The sequence below is a fragment of the Pipra filicauda genome, unplaced genomic scaffold, assembly GCF_003945595.2.
Source record: "Pipra filicauda isolate LSUMZ 115617 unplaced genomic scaffold, ASM394559v2 scaffold1_size10287979_pilon, whole genome shotgun sequence".
NCBI classification, from domain to species: Eukaryota; Metazoa; Chordata; class Aves; order Passeriformes; family Pipridae; genus Pipra; species Pipra filicauda.
In genome coordinates this window covers 6938644-6957409 of record NW_024104310.1, presented here as the reverse complement: position 1 = coordinate 6957409, position 18766 = coordinate 6938644, and the positions used below count along the sequence as shown (strand labels likewise).

Here is an 18766-nt window from a genome sequence, read left to right as displayed (position 1 = left end):
ATATTATATAATTATTTTTATATTGTGAATAACTTTGTATATTACATTTGTTAAAAAACCAAACCAAACAACAACCCCCCCAAAAGAACCCCCAGAACAGCCCAGTGGTAAATATTTATCCAAACAATCCAAACCATAAGGTTTTCTAGGGCTGGGGGGGATGAGTGGGAAGTGGGGAATGAGGGACAAAGTGTTAGGTGGAAGAAATGGCCGTGCATTTTAGAAACAGCAGTAGTCCTCTAAAATGTCCAAGTTTGATTTTATAAAGGACTAAAATCTGTTAAGTCTGCTGATAATTATTCAGACTTAAATAAAGAAAATTGTGATAATTATTGAGCAGAAGTATTTACTCTTTATGAAAACGGAGTAGGGGATAGCTGTAGCTTTTCGCAAGGTATTGTACAGCACAGAAAAGAGAGATTTGTCTGTCCTATTTCCTGAGGTGTTGCTCTGAGTTGCTTTCTCATTTTTTTCTTATTCCAGATGAAGAAATGAACACATCTTTATTCTCCTGTGGAAGAATCTACTAAATGCATCCTAAAACCAAACTAAGCAGTTAGTTTACTCTTTATTTTTTCAGATCCAGGTGCTCACAGGAAATATTCGGTGGGTGGCTCTTGAGAAGGAAATGGATAGAAATAATTTGGGCACAGAAGTGGTTATAATACATGTAAAACTAGATTGAAACATAAATGGGGACATTTTCAGGTTTATGTTATTATTAGTTTTCCTGTCTCGAGAAACTCCTCAAAAATGCCCCTTCCTGACTTTGTTGTGTTTTACTGTGAAGTTCTATGAGTTTAAATTCCACTTTTATGGACTGTTGGAGATCTAACGGTCAATAGTTTGATTGCTGTTACCTTGCCACACCTAAAAGGAACTTTTGTGCTTTTAGGGAGCTGAAAGGAGTTTTGAAATTCAAAATAAGCAGAATCAAATCAAGGAGTTGTGTATAAGCCTTGAATTTGTATTTTGTTTTTCAATCCAAAAGTCTAAATCTGTTAGTTATCATCTCTAGTGATAAGTCATTGCCCCAGGAAGCATCTTGTAAATTGTGTCTCAGACACTCTGTATTAACAGATTCATATTTTGGCATTACTTTGCTATTCTAGAAAATTATCCCAAAGCTCAGCTTTTATCTTAAAAAATATTAATAGCAAATTGTACTTTAGTAGTGCCCAGTGTCTGCTTCAGTTAATGGCTTGTTGTTCACCCCTTTCTATTGCTTTGCACGTCATTTGTTCAGTAAATTTGATCAGTCTCTGTGGAATTCCTCAGGTTTTGACTTGAAAAGCTGCTGTGTCATTTTTGCAGTACCCAAAATCAGCCTTAAGCCAGTCAGACTGACCTCAAAGCAGGGCTAGCTATGCACACTGAGTTCACTTCCTCTCAAGAGGAGAGAAATAAATAAGTTCCACTTTCATTTAAAAGCAAAAGTTGAATTTGAAGATGTGTTTTTGTATCCCTGATCCTGCCAAGAGTGCTACTTTAGTAACTGAAGGTCCCCTCAGTGCATTTCTATCTGTTACTGATGGACCACTGTCTGCTATGGAACCAGAGATATCAACACCTGGTGCAGCATTTTCAATTCTTAATTGAATTTAAATGGGAATATCTTTCATCTCCTGTAATGGAAAGAGCAGATCTGGACTCGAGCATTGTGTTCACCTCAGCAGCCCACTTTAGGTAGTGTGTTGTTACAATTTCCTTGTAGCTACACACCCCCAGGTTTGTTCTCCCAGGTTCTAGAAGAAATAGCATTCAGTTGTCCTTCAGCTACTTCTGGGAACGCTGGTTCTGTGTCTTCCCTCCCAGAATCAGTAACTAGGGAGACTTTCTGTCTAATGCAAAGACTGAAATTATTTCTAAGGGTAACACTTTACCTCAGTGTCTTGACTTAAAAATTCAGCTGGTTCAGCAGCCTATGACGAGGTGACTGAGTTCAGCTGAGCTTCAGGAATTCTGAGTAGTCACTCTGTCTTTTTAAAACGATTTACCCATCTATATCACAAGGATTTTTTTCAGTCACATATTCTTAGCTTCCTCTTTCCTAACCCAAGTCACAACCTGTAAATACTTGGCAGCTGTTGGAAGGCCAAAAAGTCTGTTGTTCTATATGAGCACTAGTATGTGGCTGGTACAGGTCTGTTGAAGAAATCCTCTCACGTTGTCCATGAATGCTTGTCCAATTATGACTTCTGGTCACTGTTGCTGAAGGGAATGTGTAAGGTTTCTTTGCATATGATCACTGCTTTTGTCAGATTCAGTCTTCACTTTTTTTCAAAAATTCATCTCCCACATCCATAATACTAAAACAATGTTTGTATATGCTAAGACAGTTTTCTTTGCTTCATTTATTACACTCAATGTAGTTCTCTGAAAGCTTAGTCTCTCTGTTGTCCTTAAAATTGCTTTGAAGATCAAATTGATCTTACAATTATTAAAATTTAAAAAAAAAAAAAAACAAAAACAAAAACAAAAAAAAACATCCAGAGGAGGGCAAAAAAACTGGAGGGAGGGCTGAAAGGAATGTCCTGTGAGGAGGGGCTGAGGGCTTTGGGCTTTTCCAGTTTGGAGGAGGCCATGGGTGACCTCAACACTCTCTACACCTTCCTGAGGAGAGGAAGGTGCTGAGCTTCTCTCCCTGGTATCCAGTGACAGCATGTGTGGGAATGGTTCAAAGCTGCACTGGGGGTGGGTTTGGGTGAGATATTAGGAGCATTTCTTTACCAAGAGAGTGGTTGAACCCTCAAACAGGTTTCCTAGAGGGGTGGTCCATGCCCCAAGCCTGTCAGTGCTCAAGAGGCACTGGGAGAGTGCCCTTAGGAACAGCTTTAACATGGTCAGCCCTGAATTGCTCAGACAGTTGCACTGGATGGTTGTTGCAGGTCCCTCCCAACTGAAATAGTCTAATCCTGTTCTACTCTATTCTATTCTATTTTGATATGGGGTTTCACAGAAGTCAGAAATCATTTATCTAATAGATAGTAGTCTAAAGCTGTGTATTATTTCTGTTATTTTCTAATTGTTCATAGCATTTTTTCTTAAATTACCTCTAGCACTGGAAACAAACCTTCAGAAGGAAAAATGGATCACTGGTGTTGGCCATCAGAAACTAACAGCTTTCGACGTTTCACCCCTGAGTCCTTGGCTGCAATTGAGCAAAGAATTGCTGAGAAAAAAAAGCAGCCAGACAAAGAAAAAGAGAAGCATAAGGACCAAGGAGTTGAAGAACAACTTACTCCCCGGCTTGATCTGCAAACCGGCAAAAAGGTGCCATCCCTTTATGGGGACATTCCATCAGAGCTCATTGGGGAGCCCCTGGAGGATTTTGATCCATACTACAGTGACCACAAGGTTAAAACTTCCAAAAGCATTTCTTTGATTTAACTTTGTCTGCTGAACTCTTAAGAGATAGTAAAAGCTCTAGCTGGGAGATGCTGGGTTTTGACTGTTGTGCAGACAGGTCTTTCAACATTCCTGACATCTTTTGGAGTGCTAAGGTGTGCTCTGCTCTATGCCATGAAGAGGTGTCTTCAGTTCCAGTCAGCAGTCAGATTTTAATGATGAAGACATAATTGATACACTTCTTCGGGAAATATATTCTGGGATAAAGGATGCTTTGTTTTGCAGAGCAATTTCTATGATGCCTGTGAGGCTGAACTCCCTGTGGTATAAACAGGGCCTGTCCAAGAGTAGATCATTTTCAAATTGCAGATACTTTCACTGAATTACAAAGATTATACCAATTAGGGGAAACATATTTGAGATATTTCCAGAACTCTGCTTAGCAAACCCATGTATTTGCATTGTTGTGAATTAATTTTCTGTTATTTTATGTCTCGTTGGCTTTGTTTATTGTGCCATATTTATATTGCAAATCCTCCATGTGATTGCAAAGGGGTTGGTGTTGTTGCCTGTGGGAGTGTCTAAAGTAGATGCTGTAGGAATCCCTCCTCAGTTAAATGTCTGTTGTATGATTGCTTACTGTTGAGGGGGACTTGACCTGAAGAGCTGGAGGTTCCATGCAGTGCTGTGCTGCTGTCTTTATGAAATGACCAGCAAGGCATTGGAATATAATAATTGAAAGGGAGAACACGCAGAAGACTTTGTTCTTCCAGAGATTTGTTTTCTCCAAGTAATCAAAGCAATAGTGTTGATGAAGAGAAATTGAGGCTGATTCAATTGAAGAATGTACATTAGGAAACTGTGTTTTTCATTCATGATATCTCATTTTTACATGTAGCACAAGTACGGAGCTGCGTGGAACTTGAAGTAGCTTGAAAGGAATTTACAGTGTTGCTTGATAATTTGGGGATACTTTAGATTTTTAATTTTTCCTTTGGATGTCTGGGGTTCTGGCAGTTCTACACAATGTGTGTTTTGTAAATAAGGTTTTGTAGCCTATGAAACTATCCAAGAGTGAGATACTTCTGAGTATGACTGTGACTATTGTTACAGTCCTAGAATAGTAATTACTAGTTAATTGCTTTAAGTAGTTTAATTACTTTGACCAAGGGAATATGATTGCTTGCTCTTCATTCTTGTGATTGCTTCTTACTCTCAGACAATAATGCACTTTTATAGAGTTACTGTCTTTCCTTCCAAATATGTATGGCCAGGTCACAGCTCCAAGTAAGAAAACAGGAAAGTTTTACTCATAATTGCAATTTGATGTAGTTCTAGATACAGACTTGAAAACCTGAATATTTACTTTCTGGGGAAATTTAATTAGTTTAAACATTTCATATCCTATGAATCTTTTCTTTGTAGACTTTTATGGTGCTAAACAAACAGAGGACTATTTTCCGGTTTACTGCCACACCTGCCTTGTGTATATTTGGTCCTTTTAATCCAGTCAGAAAGGCAACAATTAAAATTCTGACCAATTCATATCCTTTCATTGGTTTCCCTTATTTGAATTTTAAAATATTCTGTACCATTTTCTGTCATTCTGTTCCTTTCTTTATATGAATGTGAACATAAACTGTGATATATATATGGCTGTGATAGAGATTTTGTAAAAGTTATATTGAATCTAATGTTACAACAGCTGAGATATTTCCATGATGTTGGTACAAGCTGATATTTAAAATCAATTTTGCAGATATTGGTGTGAAACCACCTTTAGAGGCTATTGTATGATAGTGTAGCCCTTTTCCAGAACTTGTTCGAAATCTCTGATGTGGTCACAAGGTTAAATTAAAACCACACAAACAAACAAGCAAAGCAAACCAGGGACTCCCTAGTTATTAAGATATGAAAGATGGGATTTATGGTGAACCTTTACTGGAAGCGTCTCCTGTTCTCCTAAGTTTAGAATGTTCTGAAGAGTGCCCATCTTTCATATTTTTGAAACAATATAACTGTTGTTTGGAGAATGTCAGAATGTGAAGGATTTGCAGATGCAAAACCACCAAGTGAGTAGTTTCTGCTTTTTCTGCTAAACATCTCTACTAATTTGGAATTATTAGTTCTTACAAACAGGCCCTTTTAGTGGAACTTATGTCAGACTTTGAATGTGTATTCCTAGTATTTGAAATTACTAAATTTACTATTCACTTTCAATTAAACCTTACATTTAAGGGCAATGTTAATTTAAAAAACACCCCAAACAGTTTTATTAGATGGTAGGTGAACTTTTATGAAAGAATGTTTTTTCTTATGCACGTTTTCACTGCCTACCACATAAAGTGAGAAAGCTTTCTGAACTCCTGCAGAGCAGAGGGGTGTTTTGATAATGTGTGGATATGGAATCCCAGTTTCAAAGAACATTGGTTATTATTAATGAAGCTTTTTCAACTGGTTTTCATTAATTTATGTTTCTCATCTCTTCTGTTAAACGTGTTATGTCCCACTTAAGTTCTAACTTAATTTCTCTGGAAAACACATGAAAAGTCCTGAGCATATTCAAAACCAAAGTCATTATTTGAATGCCTGTATGCTTTCTGTGTGGAAAACAGGACCTACTGTGAACTTCATTGTTTTATAATGTAGCATTTTTTCCTTAACTTACTATTCACATGTTTTGCTGTCTTTATTTTATGTACCGTGTTATTTAATTGTGTGCTTATGGCTGTACCTGATATTCCACTACCACTCATCTGGATTGAGTAAGTATCTCAGTGGCTCTGTGTTCCCTCTTTTTCCATGGATATTCACATGCAGGACCGAAAAATTTAAACAATGTGGTGATCTAATTCAGGGCCTTGAAAATTCTCAGTCAGACCTCTGAGGAAGATTGAGGATTGTTATTATATCTCCCAGTCTTTGGTGGAGCTTCAGTGCCTTTTCTCAGAGGCTCACACCATGTGCCCTTTCCTCTGTGTTGGCTAATTTTGCCATCTGCTGTGACATAGAAGGTTGCCCCATTTTTTCTTTTAAGGAATGAGCCTTTTAGAGAGACTGTGGGGTAGAATTCTAACTTAATATCTCTCCTTCTACAGCAATAACCTGAATGTCTGTTATGGTTGGCTCATGCAAAAACTAGAAAGGGATAAATGTCCATTCTGTTCTTTCTTCCTGTTTCCTGGTGACACTCCTGGGTCAGTTGTTCCCATTAGAAAGGCCTCTCTTTGTAATGTCTTGCTACCCTTTGTACTTGTGCACTGTATCCAGTGCAACTTGACTTAATGTTCTAGAATTAAATCTTGAAAATGTCCCCAGAGCCCCTTTTATCTTGGGGTAAGCATGGTGATAAGAAGAACTTAATTTTCTGTAGGTTTGCTTTCCATGATAGAGTTTTTCTCAGACTAAATATGTAAAATGTGTAAACTTTACAGGCTGAAAGTTTTGTTCAATTTTTTGTTCAATTGCTTTTTTGTTCTATTGTTCTGTCAGAATGTTGAGGCCTTGAAATTTTCCAGCCTGCTTTAGAACTCAAACACAGTGTTAAAAATGTTTGCTAAGGAAGTGTGAGCTGTCCACCCAGAAATAGTATCGTAGGCTTCTGTGAACTGTTGTGTTTACAGATTCACTATCTGAATCTTACTAGAATAAAGGAACACATCTTCTTACAGCCATGATGCTTCTGAAAGTAGTGTAACCAGCCTATTTTACTTCACATTGTCTACTTTTAGTCCATGTAGGGGCTAAATCTTAGGAAATGCCTGAATGTGCCTGAATGTGAATCCATCTCTTTAATATTTTTATTTCTATAATCCTAATATACCCTTTCCTCCTCAGAAATGTTTTTACTGCCATATATTCTATTGAAATATTGATAAAAATAGTAGCAAGAGGATTTGTTTGGAACGAATTTACTTTTCTTCGAGATCCGTGGAACTACTTGGATCTTTCTAATATTATCCTAATGTAAGTAAAACTCAGTTTTGTTTTACACTCGAGGGACAAAACCACTGATAAAATACTATCTGATGTTGCTGAAATTCCTGAGAGTGTTTGGCATCCTACCTGCTAATGAGTTACTGTGCTTGAACCACCATTTGCATATGTGCAAAGAGAAAAATAGTCATAGACTGGCTCAACATGGTTATGCTTTGACAAGTTACATCCTTGCCGTTCAGTTACATGTGGTTTCATTTTATAGGTACATTGCTACATTTGTAGCATTAGGCGGTCTTCCACTTTTTGCATCTGTCAGAGTACTGAGGACTTTGAAAGCCATTTCAGTAACACCAGGTAAAGAACAATCTTACTGCTATCCTCTCCATTTCACCAGTCTGCTGATTCTGATTCCTCTCCTGTTCTTGTCCTCAGCTTTCTGGTCACCTTGTGTGACTGCTGATGGGATCTCAAGGTGTGACTGTTTTACAGTCTGTAGTAACTCTCAGCAGCACCCTAACAGAATTATTTTAATCATCTTTCCTCCAAATGGTTTTGACAAAGGCAAATTCATTTTCTGCATTTTTTATCCCATCACTAATGTTCAATTTTAATTAGCCCGGTGCCCTTGCCTTTTTACCTTAGTCTTCCTGGAGCAGCCTCCTCTATTTGATGTGTTCTCTTAACATAATATGGTTATACCCCAATATTTCTGTTTCCTTAGCTTAATTAGCTTGCTAAAATTCATTGGCTTAAACTTCTCTGGTTTCTTCCCGAGAATGCTGACTTTACAATATTTGAGACTTTCATTTGTTTCCTTACTGACCACAGCCACTATCTGGATTCAGAGCAATACTTTCAGCAATATGTTGCATATACCATCCAGATACTTGATATGTTTCCAAGTCATACCCCTAACTAGGATACCAAAGGATGATTTCAGGGTCTACCTGCAAAAATTCATTTGAAAATCTGTCAATGACTATATATATTGTCATAATATATAGTAACTTTACCTCTTCTATGTAATTGCAAATATTGTTTTGATTTAACTCTGGAATTGTAGCAGGAATTAAACATTGAAAGTGTTTAATTTTATTGCCAAACCACACATAATACTTTTCCTTTCATATTCAGCATGGAGAACAGAGATCAAGTATAATTTGACTTTTTTTCTTATGAAAAATCCTGGATATCCCTGTCTGCTTATATCATATCTCAGATTCAATTATTCTGCCTCAGTATTGGGCTTAAGTTTATATATAAGGTATTTTCTCAGAATCCCAGAATGGTTGAGTTTGAAAGGGACATCTGGAGGTCGTCTGGTCCAGCCTCACTGCCCAAGCAGGGCCACTGAGAGCTGGTTACCCAGGACCAAGTCCAGACAACTTTTGTGAATCTCCAAGGATTGAAACTCCAGAACCTCCCTGGGTAACCCATGCCAGTGCTCAGTCACCCTCTCAGTAGAAAAGTGGTTCCTGATGCTCAGATGGAACATCCCATGTCTCAGTTTGTGCCCATGGCCTCTGGTCCCTGCACTGGGCACCACTGAAAAGCACCTGGATCCATCCTCTTTGCACTCTCCCTTCAGATTTGTGCAGACATGGAGGAGATCCCCTTTGAGCCCTCTCTCCTCCAGGCTGACCAGGCCCAGCTCAGCCTTTCCTCATGGCAGAGTTGCTCCAGTCCCTTCCCCATGTTTGTGGCCATTTGCTGGACTCTGCAGTGTGTCCATGGGCCAGAACTGGAGCCAGTAGTCCAGCTGTGGCCCCACCAGGGCTGGGTAGAGAGGAGCAATCACCTCCCTTGACCTGCTGGCCAAGCTTTGCCTAACACAGCCCAGGAAACAGTCACCCTCTTTGTCATTGTAATGTGTCTTTGGCCCAGGGTGAAGTACTTGTTTAGTGTAAATCAAACACAGAAATCTGTCCATGTTCATTAAAGTTTGTAAGACTTTGTTAAGATACCATCTTAATTTAGAATGTGCAAGATAGCAAAATTAGTGTTAGTACTAAACAGAAGCCAAAGAAGTTATGTTTCGGAAACTTAGGGAAAAATGCTTTACTCACTCCTATGCTTCGTTTTACCTCATTTAATACTCAGAAGTTACATACCAAGTTACTCTGATTGTTTTTAACATCCTTGCAACTACTGTGTCTTGTCATATGGGAATGTCACTGCATTCCTCTTCTCATTTTGCATATTATTGGATCTTATTTTTCTAGGTCTGAAAATCATCGTAAATTCACTTGTTGAATCTGTTAAGAAACTTGCTGACATGATGATCTTTACTATATTTTGCTTGAGTATATTTGCCCTAATAGGCCTCCAGCTTTTTATGGGCAATTTAAGATTCAAATGTGTCCTCAATAATACTGAGTACAATGACTCATTATGTAAGGATCCCAAGATCTATGTACCAAGTGATGAAGGTAAATGTTATTCTTTTCTCTCTTTACATAATTTGTGTATCTTCCTATGACTGTCTTGAATTTCAGAGGTATGTTAAACTATAGTTGCATGTATTTCTCCCAAGAAGGAAAACCCTTTCATTTACACGAGTCTTAATAGGAAGTCTGTGGGACAAGTGAATGTGAAATTAGTGAATCTTGGATTTGGAGAAAGATTAGCAGTCTGTGGGATAGATGGGGCTAAATTTTCTATAAGCATTTGCCTTCTAACCTGTGCATTGCACAGGGATCTAAATTTTAGGGGTACTGCACAGAGTATGGTTATTTTCCCATCACTTTTTCTGTATTTCAGGGATTTTGCCTACTTCTCACAGAGATTCTTACTTTTACCAGAGACCAAATGAAATCTTACATTGTGAGTTGTGCAGTAGAGTTGCCACTTTTTTTAGTCTGTCACAGAGACAGATCTGCTGAGAATCAGCCCTATACATCCTTTGTTGTGAAAGGATCCTTCCCAGAGCTTTGATCCATCAGGGTGTTTATCAAGTGCAGTAAATGTATGGTTTCCTGTCAGAAGGCTGTGCAAACTGACAACTTCTGATTTTATGATTCCTTGATTTATTTTTTATTAGATATCTGCCACAGAATGAATGGCTCTTCTGACATATTGCTCTGTGGGTTCAGTTCAGATCCTGAGTAAGTGAACAAAGCAGTTTTAGTACTTTCTTAATTTGTTCCTCCAGATGTCCTGTGGTTTAATTTCTGGTCTAAAGGAATGGTGAGGATTTTTCAGGACGATAGGGTGCTTATGTATCATTAAATTAAAAGGCATATATTTCACCTCAGAAAAAGAATGAAGTACAAGGATGCAACCAGTTATGTATGTACTTTGTTGCTAACCATGGGGAATGTAATGGTAAGGTAGAATGATATAAATGAGGAGAGGAAAAGATCAGTAAAGACCTGTTAGATATTAATAAACTCTCCTCTCTTCATCTTGGTGAATTATTTAAAAGTAAAAATATTTCCATTTTCCCCCTCTCTGTGTATTTGTTTGCACATATCCTACATCAGGGTAGAGTCCTAAACTAAGATTTCTGTCCAGTTTTCTCTGATTAGACAAATGGCTTTCTAGGATGGTTTGACATAAATCAGCCCTTCCGGCAGAATTAAATTGGGGAATAATGAAATGGACTTTCAGATAAACTAAACAAATCTGGTGTTGTCTATTGGGTGCTTTCAGGTACCGTTAAATCTCCAAGTAAATATTGTTTAATCTTTATCTTGGGGTTAGGAAAGAGTGCCCAGAAAACTATACCTGCCAGAAGATTGGGCAGAATCCTGACTTTGGTTATACAAGTTTTGATCATTTTGGCTGGGCCTTCCTCTCTGTATTCCGTCTGATGACACAGGATTCCTGGGAGCGTCTCTACAGACAGGTGGGTACTTCTATTACCTGATAGAATGACTTGACACATGCAATTCAGAGCCACTAGAAAAATCTCTACTGGTTTTAACCTTACTGACACCACATTTCCTTTAAAATCCATGTAAATATTAAGGAAGTAGGTTCAAGTGACTAAGTTGTAACACCTTCTGCAAGGGACATGGAATGGGAGCAATCCTGCTGGGAATGCCCATAGTTCTGTAGGAGAACACCCTGGGGTCAGTGGTTAAGAGTGAAATATGAGTATGGAACCACCCAAGGATTGGGATATACAGCAGATCCAGCCAGTGAGCTCACTGTTGCTGCAGGGAGCGTGAGGACTTGTTGCCTTCTCTGTTGTTCTTCCTTTTAAGTCCTGACTCCTCACCAAACCTTTTGGCTCAGCACATTAGTTTCAGATCATTTTTGACAACTGATACTAAAAATTTGGAGGCTTAATGTTTTGATTCCCAGAGTTGAATGTACCTTTTGAATTCTGGTGTGTTTTTTTATCAGAAATGCTATAAAAATGCATGCAGACAACTTTCTGGATCCCTTATGTCTATGCAATGCCTTTGCTAGACAAGAATTATCCTCTGCCTTGTCCATTTTAACTTTTTTTCCCATCAACCTTTTTTAAGACTTCTTTTTTAGAACAGATATAACTTCTTTTTGTCATTTGAATGTCTCAGAGCTTAATTTTGAGCCATCTCCTCTGCTGCCATTTAAGCAAATGTAAGAGTAAGATAATCACTCTCAATATTGACTCCGATTCTGTAATTATAACATCTTTCATGGTTGTTTAGATAATCCCATCTTTATTTCTGAGTTTCATTAATTTCTTCTGTAGTCACCTCTATAGCTCTTCACCGCTGAAGTTGTCTTCTCATCACTTAACCTTTGATGTTCATTTACCCGATTTGCTGAGAGATATTTAATTAATTTAATTTTAAGAATGGGTCTTATTAATTCTTCTGTGCAGTTTAAGGTATTGTTATGAATATTTGAGGTGTTATGCTAGAAAGAAAACATGGTGTGAACACAGAGAGGATTTTAAGAGCTGAAATCCATTTACTTCAAGGCTGAGGGAACTTTTGACTGGATTTATTTCTAGACCTTCTGTATAACTTGGACCAGAGGCTGATCTTAATAATTTAATAAAAATAGTTGTTTAATAAAAATAGTACAGTATGTTAACCTTTGTATTGCATAGGAAAAGAAATTGTTCAAAGTTAGTTTGAAATTGTATTGTAAACGTTAGTTTGTTAAGAATATATCACAACTTTTACCTTTTCCTCACAGACTATCCGTACATCTGGAGTGACCTGCTTTTTTTTTTTTGTGGTATTCATCCTTCTCTGCTCATTTTATCTCTTCAATCTGATCATGGCTGTGGTAGCTACGGCATATGAAGAGCAAAACAGAGATGAAAGAGAGGCCAAGAAAAAACTACTTCAGGAAGCCCAAGACATTATAAAGAAAGAACAGGTTTGTAAATTATTACATATAATAAGTGGTTCCTTCTGTTTTCTTCTGTATGTGAATTAGAGAAATGATGTTTTGAATTAAACATGTGCTTCTTGCAATACTTTCTCACACTTCATTTCTCTTTATGTCTCTATAAATGCATGTGTGTATCTATATATGTATATATGTATTTGAATATATAAACATTTCTGTGATGCAAAAAACCATCATTGAATTTTAGGATTTGCAGACCTGACATTTTACAGGAATGGCTTGCTGGCCAGTTTGTACCTTTTATGGTATTGCATAGGTGCTGCACTCCATGGTTTCCCCGTTCTTGTACACTACCATTATTGCTGTGGACAGAAATTCCTTTCTCTGGGTATTCCTTCTTCCTATTACTGTGTAGTCTCATGAAGGAAATATGAGTGGATACATTTACATCCATGAGAAAAATTGTCATTTCTGCAGTTCCCAGAAGTTGGAAGTTCCAGTGCTGACAGAGTTCAGGCCTGATTAAAAAGCCTTCCAAGAGCCACTGTGCTCAGCACTTTAAAGGTTGTCAGGCCTCTTTCTGAGTGATGGGATGCAGGAGGTCTATCAGTTGACAAGAGCAGGAATAGTCTTTAGACAGGATAATGCTGTTTGTTCCATATTAAGTTCCTTGTTGGCATCCAGGGACTGCATTAGTTTCTTTGCTGTTGTTTTGGAGAGTTAATAGACACACATCAGATTTCCACAGTGTTTCCTCTTGGCATAGTATTGTTCCAGTCATTCATACCTTGGTCTGTAGGGGACCAGGGATCACCTGTTTTTATTTCTGATAATCATTGAGTCATGGAATCATAGAATGGTTTGGATCGCAAGGGACCTTCAAGATCCTCCAGTTCAGAATGAGCTGGAACACCTTCCACTAGACCAGATTGCTCCAAACCCCATCTAACTTGGCCTTGAACACTTCCAGGGATGGGGCATCCAGAGCTTTTCAGGACAACCTATACCAGTGCCTCACCACCCTGCCAGGAAAAAATTTATTCATAACATCTAATGTAAATCTCTCTTCTTTCCCTTTAAAATCTTGTAAAAAGTTCCTCTCCAGCTCTCTGAGCCCCTTTAGGCACTGGAAGGGGCTCTAAGGTCTCCCTGGAGCCTTCTCTTCTGCAGGCTGAACGACCCCAACTCTCTCAGCCTGTCTCCAGACTAGAGGTGCTCCAGCCCTCAGAGCATCTCCGTGCCCTTGGGCAGGTCCATATCTTGCTGATATTGGGGGGGCTGGAGCTGGACACAGCAGTGCAGGTGGGGTCTCAGGAGAGGGAAGCAGAGAGGGAGAATCACGTCCCTTGACCTGCTGCCCATGCTTGTCGTGATGCAGCCCAGGACACAGTTATTTCTGGGCTGCAGGCCCACCCTGCTGGGTCATCTCAAGCTTCTCATCCACCAGAAGTGAAACTCTAAGCCAAGGCAGCAGGATGGGTTGAAAATTATTGGTAAGACCTATTGTATCCTGTAGCTTTTTATAAAAGAGACCTCTGATTTACTGCTTACAGTCAAAAATGTCAGATTTGTAGGGGGCCATGTGAATATTCTCTAACAAGTATCCAATTTCCTCATTAAGGTGTAAGGCATCACCATTTTACCAAGTTCCTCCTCTAGAGCTGTTGGCAGCTCTGTAATGTTTCCCTGCCTGACATTCCAGCTTGCCAAGCTTTACTTAGGCTTTTCTTCCTTCTAGTTTCCTTTTGACAGGATTAGTATTTTAGAAGAGTTGAACATCTTAGGATTTAGATTGAGCCCTTAGTGTTCTGTTGTCTTTGGACTCAAGGTCCTTTTCAAAGCAAGAAAAGGGAAGTAAAAGGATAAACCATAATATTCTGTAATTCAGAGACAAAACACAATATCTAAAGTGACAAGAGCAAACTTACAGCAGCTGACAAGTAACCCTGTTTGGTCTTTCCATATTGTGAATAGGATTTTGTATTCCTGTCTTTTTATAGCAGTTTAATATTTGAAAGCTAGAAATTGTTAGTGTAAAACATTCAGAGAGTGTAAGAATTTAATGAGTAAAAACTAAATTGAATATTATCCTAGTCCATGTGTTGGCATTTACCTTGTGTTAATAGACAGACCTTTGGCCTTTTATTTTACAGGAGTTGGCTGCAGCAGAAAGCAGTAAGGCCTTGCAGGTTGGGTCTGAAATGCCAGTTGGTGACTTGAAAAATTCGAAAGGAAATGAGAGTAATAGAGAAATACCTATTTTAAGACAAAACACAATTTTAGGTGATCAGGAGAAAGAGGAGCAAATATTTCATTCACAGCCTGGTCACTGCCACAAGAAGCTTGTAAGTACTTGAAATAGAAAATATATTCATTAGACTTGCATGTGATATGACAATTCTATAAGCAGAAAAGCTTTCTTTCTTTGAAGTTTTTTCCCTCTGTTGTTTTTTCTTCTTGCATTCCTTGGAATAGCTTGTTTTTTAAAACAATCTGAAAATTGTATTTTGGGACGTTAGGGAGACAGCACTATTTGGACTTGAAAGGGAAGTTGGAAGTGGCTGTCAGTAGTACATATTATTTCATATTGAAATGACTTCACATTAAAAAAAGAAAAAAAAGAAAGGAAAACCTAGAGCATGATACTGTGTGAGATGCTCTGACATAAAGTTCTTTTATTAGTCAAATAAACATAAACTGCAAGAAATATGGCAATTACCTGTGGCTCTCCTGGAGCTGAGGACTCTTCAAACAATGTACTCTCAACTTTCATTGCAAAAGAGACTAAAGATGCTAAGTCAAAGAGAAAAAAGTATATCAGGTAGAAACATTTTGGTAGGACTTAATCAGTTGATAAAGACTTGAATGGATCATTCCTCTAGTGCATATTCCTATTTTAAATCCCAGTTTCTCATCCCCAGTTAAAGACAGATGAGCAGCAGTAACGAGGTCAGTGTTGTATTTTTTGTTTTATATATTGTCACCAAAGTAAAGCTTCCTTCAATGTGTATTTAAAAAGGCATATTTATGTCATGCTGGACATAATTTTTGTATTGCCAGTTTTTCATATTCCCTTGCTATGTTACCTTCTGCTGTCTTTCTAACCAAAGAGGCAGATCCTGCTGTCCTATGATGTGTCAGTGGACTCTATTAATGATCCTTACAGAAGACAGAGGTTAATGGGTGCAGCTGCTATTCTTACAGACTTTTCAGGTTAGTCATTTTTCCTATGGGTTTGTGTAATGTGACCTGAGAGATCAAACTGTCTCAAACACTCAGCATTATTTTAAAAGCCACTTGGGGAAATGATGCTGCAAATGTAAATTTCAGGAAAACAAATATTCTCATATCTCATATAATTGTGACTGTAACTCACAGTTACCAAGGGTAAATCATGCCTGACCAACTTGATTGAAAGAAGAGAATTTCAAAGGGTGTAAACAGAAACGTTGCCCATTTTCAGAGGAACAGGTTGTGCAGTCTCTGACCTGATGGCTGGCCCTGCTTGGAGAAGGGGGTTGCACTACAGATCTCCTGAGCTCTCCTCCAGCCTCACTTATAACCCTGTCCTCAGCTATGGACACCTGTGGCTGGGCAGGTTCAACTCACAGGAAACAGGTTGTCATTGTCCCAGAAACAGTGATTTCTCTCCTTAATGCAGATCCTTTATCATCCTTTAATCGTGTAATCATAGAATCATGGAACTGTTTGTGTTGGATTGGACATTAAGGATCATCTTGTTCTTCCCCCCTGCCATGGTCAGGGACACCTTCCACTAGACCAGGTTGCTCAGAGTCCCATCCAACCTGGCCTTGAACACTCCCAGGGATGGGGCATCCACAACTTCTCTGGGCAACCTGTGCCAGGGCCTCCCCGGCCTCACAGGAAAGAATAATAAACATATGAAGAGGTGGGGAATATCCCCTGTTTCTGTCATTATGACATTTGTTGATGGTGACCTGCAATAGCCTGTGATTAGTGTAGCCTATTTTGTGTAGTAGGAGTGAAACAACTCTTTTCAATGATGCCATTCTGCTCACATGAGATTGATTTTTCTTTCCAATCTTTTCTCTGACTGATTTTCTTTTTCTTCACACTCTGATATTCCACATAGGATTATTCATATGCCACTTTCTCTCTTTCTCTGCTAGAGTCAAAATTGAAATGTCCTGCATTGTGGAAACGTTTTGCTCCAAAGTGTCTAGTTTGGAATTGTTGTCCCCTCTGGAGAGCAGTCAAAGAGAAGGTGAAATTGGTGATTTTGGATCCATTTGTTGATCTCTTTATCACAGTTTGCATTATCTTGAACACCTTATTGATGGCTATGGAGCACCCTGACATGTTGCCAGAAACCAGAAAAATGATTGCTACAAGTGACCAGGTAAGTGAGGTCTATGTTAGGGTGAATATGGAATTATAGCCCTGTATTTATACTGGAACAGTCCCATAAGGAGACAGACTTCTTGAATGACTTTTTTCTGAATTTCTTTATTTTCTTTCCAGGTCTTCACTCTGATTTTTACACTAGAAATGATCTTGAAAATCATTGCTCTAGATCCTTACTACTATTTTCAGAACAAGTGGAATGTTTTTGATAGCTTGGTTGTTTTAATTGGCATAGTGAGCTTTGGAACCAATCTGTCACCTTTCAGAGTGGTAATGATTTCTTTGCTCTTTTTTAAAAGTACGTGTATTGTATAGATTTGTGAAAGATTACAGTGAAATATCTTGTCATTATTTTCCTGATGAATCTGTTAAATCAGTTCTCTTTGTTGGTAAATAGTAAGCCAACATGAACATTTCATTAAAGCAAATATTATCTAATATTAAAGAATACTTTAAAGTATGTTTATTATACTGTGTATATTGGATACTACAAATCCTCTGGCACAGTGTGCTGCCAGGGAGATCTGACTCAGCAGAGAGTTCACTGGTTCTCTGTTAGGTCTGTACAGTGGCACTGCTCAACTAGATTTCAGAGCTACAATCAGGAGCAGATATTATCTGATTGTTTTCCTGTGCTATAGGATAGCAATGATTCCTTCACAGCTTTTCCTTTTGAGCTGAGATTTGCAAAATAACAGAGCTTTCCTCTGGGCTTAGTCTTGGCCTTGAGGGCTCTTCAGTGCTTTCCTCCATTTTGGGGAGAAAGAGGAATCATTCTGAGATGTCCATGTATAACATTGCTTTTATATTTATGTCCTTACTGCATATTTTCAATGTTAAATTTACTAATTATTTCAAAAATCTTCTTTGCATTTCAGTCCACAAGCCTAGAAATGCAGTTGAATTGTGTTTCCCCTTGTTTATCATGACTGAGAGATTTTCACAGCCCTGAATGCTAATTTGACTAAATACCTCCTTTTTACTCGTGGGGGTACATAGAGTAGGTCCCGCCTGGCTTTTCAGATCCTATTTTAAGTCTGTTTGGTGAGAAGTATAAAAAAATATTTGTCTTATTGCATTTGACCAAAACTCAGTAATTTCATAACCTTTTCCAAGTACCCGTGACCTACTTAATTGTATTCCTGTACTTTTTATTGCTATTAACATTATTACACTGGCACACTCTCGTATCTAACTTAGCACAAACAATTTGAAACCTTCCTTTGATACTTCTCTGCTCTCAATAACATTAACTGTTGGAGCTTAAGCACAGCACTTTTGCATCAAAACAATTAAAAACCTTTCTTGGGGAAAAATGACAATGTTACTGCAGTAAAGGCAGCATGATAAATGCAGGGTCTGGTTTTTATGTGGGCTGTGCTGTCTGGGCTGTGTTTGATCTTTATTTTTCTCTTGTGTTTTATTTACAGATCAGGATCTTCAAATTGGCAAAGTATTGGCCAGCCTTAAATACTCTTATGAAAATAATTCTAAACTTATTTGGTGCTCTGAGTAACCTCACTCTGGTTTTGGCTATCACTGTATTTATTTTTGCTGTACTAGGAATGGATCTTTTCGGCAGATCTTATGAAACAAACTTCTGTAAAATAAGCACCAGTGAGGATTTACGCTGGCATATGAAGGATTTCAGTCATTCAGTCCTGATTATATTCCGAATCTTATGTGGAGAATGGATTGAAATGATGTGGGAATGTATGGAAGTGGCTGGACAAGGGATCTGTATTACCTTTTTCTTGCTAGTCCTGGTGATAGGAAACCTGGTGGTGAGTTTTAAGCT

General features: G+C 38.3%; 1 protein-coding gene across 1 annotated transcript in view; it reads left to right on the top strand.

Moving 5' to 3' along the window:
* The first annotated feature begins 574 nt into the window (after positions 1-574).
* The window catches only part of LOC113986459 (sodium channel protein type 5 subunit alpha-like), a 32658-nt gene continuing 14466 nt past the window's right edge, over positions 575-18766 (top strand). Inside the window, 16 exon segments of the mRNA XM_039380733.1 lie at positions 575-606; positions 3060-3357; positions 4774-4906; positions 5108-5139; positions 5998-6113; positions 7186-7314; positions 7550-7641; positions 9510-9716; positions 10328-10391; positions 10990-11134; positions 12424-12609; positions 14736-14927; positions 15693-15795; positions 16734-16963; positions 17086-17238; positions 18399-18752. Of these exon segments, the coding sequence (XP_039236667.1) occupies positions 3088-3357; positions 4774-4906; positions 5108-5139; positions 5998-6113; positions 7186-7314; positions 7550-7641; positions 9510-9716; positions 10328-10391; positions 10990-11134; positions 12424-12609; positions 14736-14927; positions 15693-15795; positions 16734-16963; positions 17086-17238; positions 18399-18752 (2406 nt within the window). The 5' untranslated portion in view covers positions 575-606; positions 3060-3087.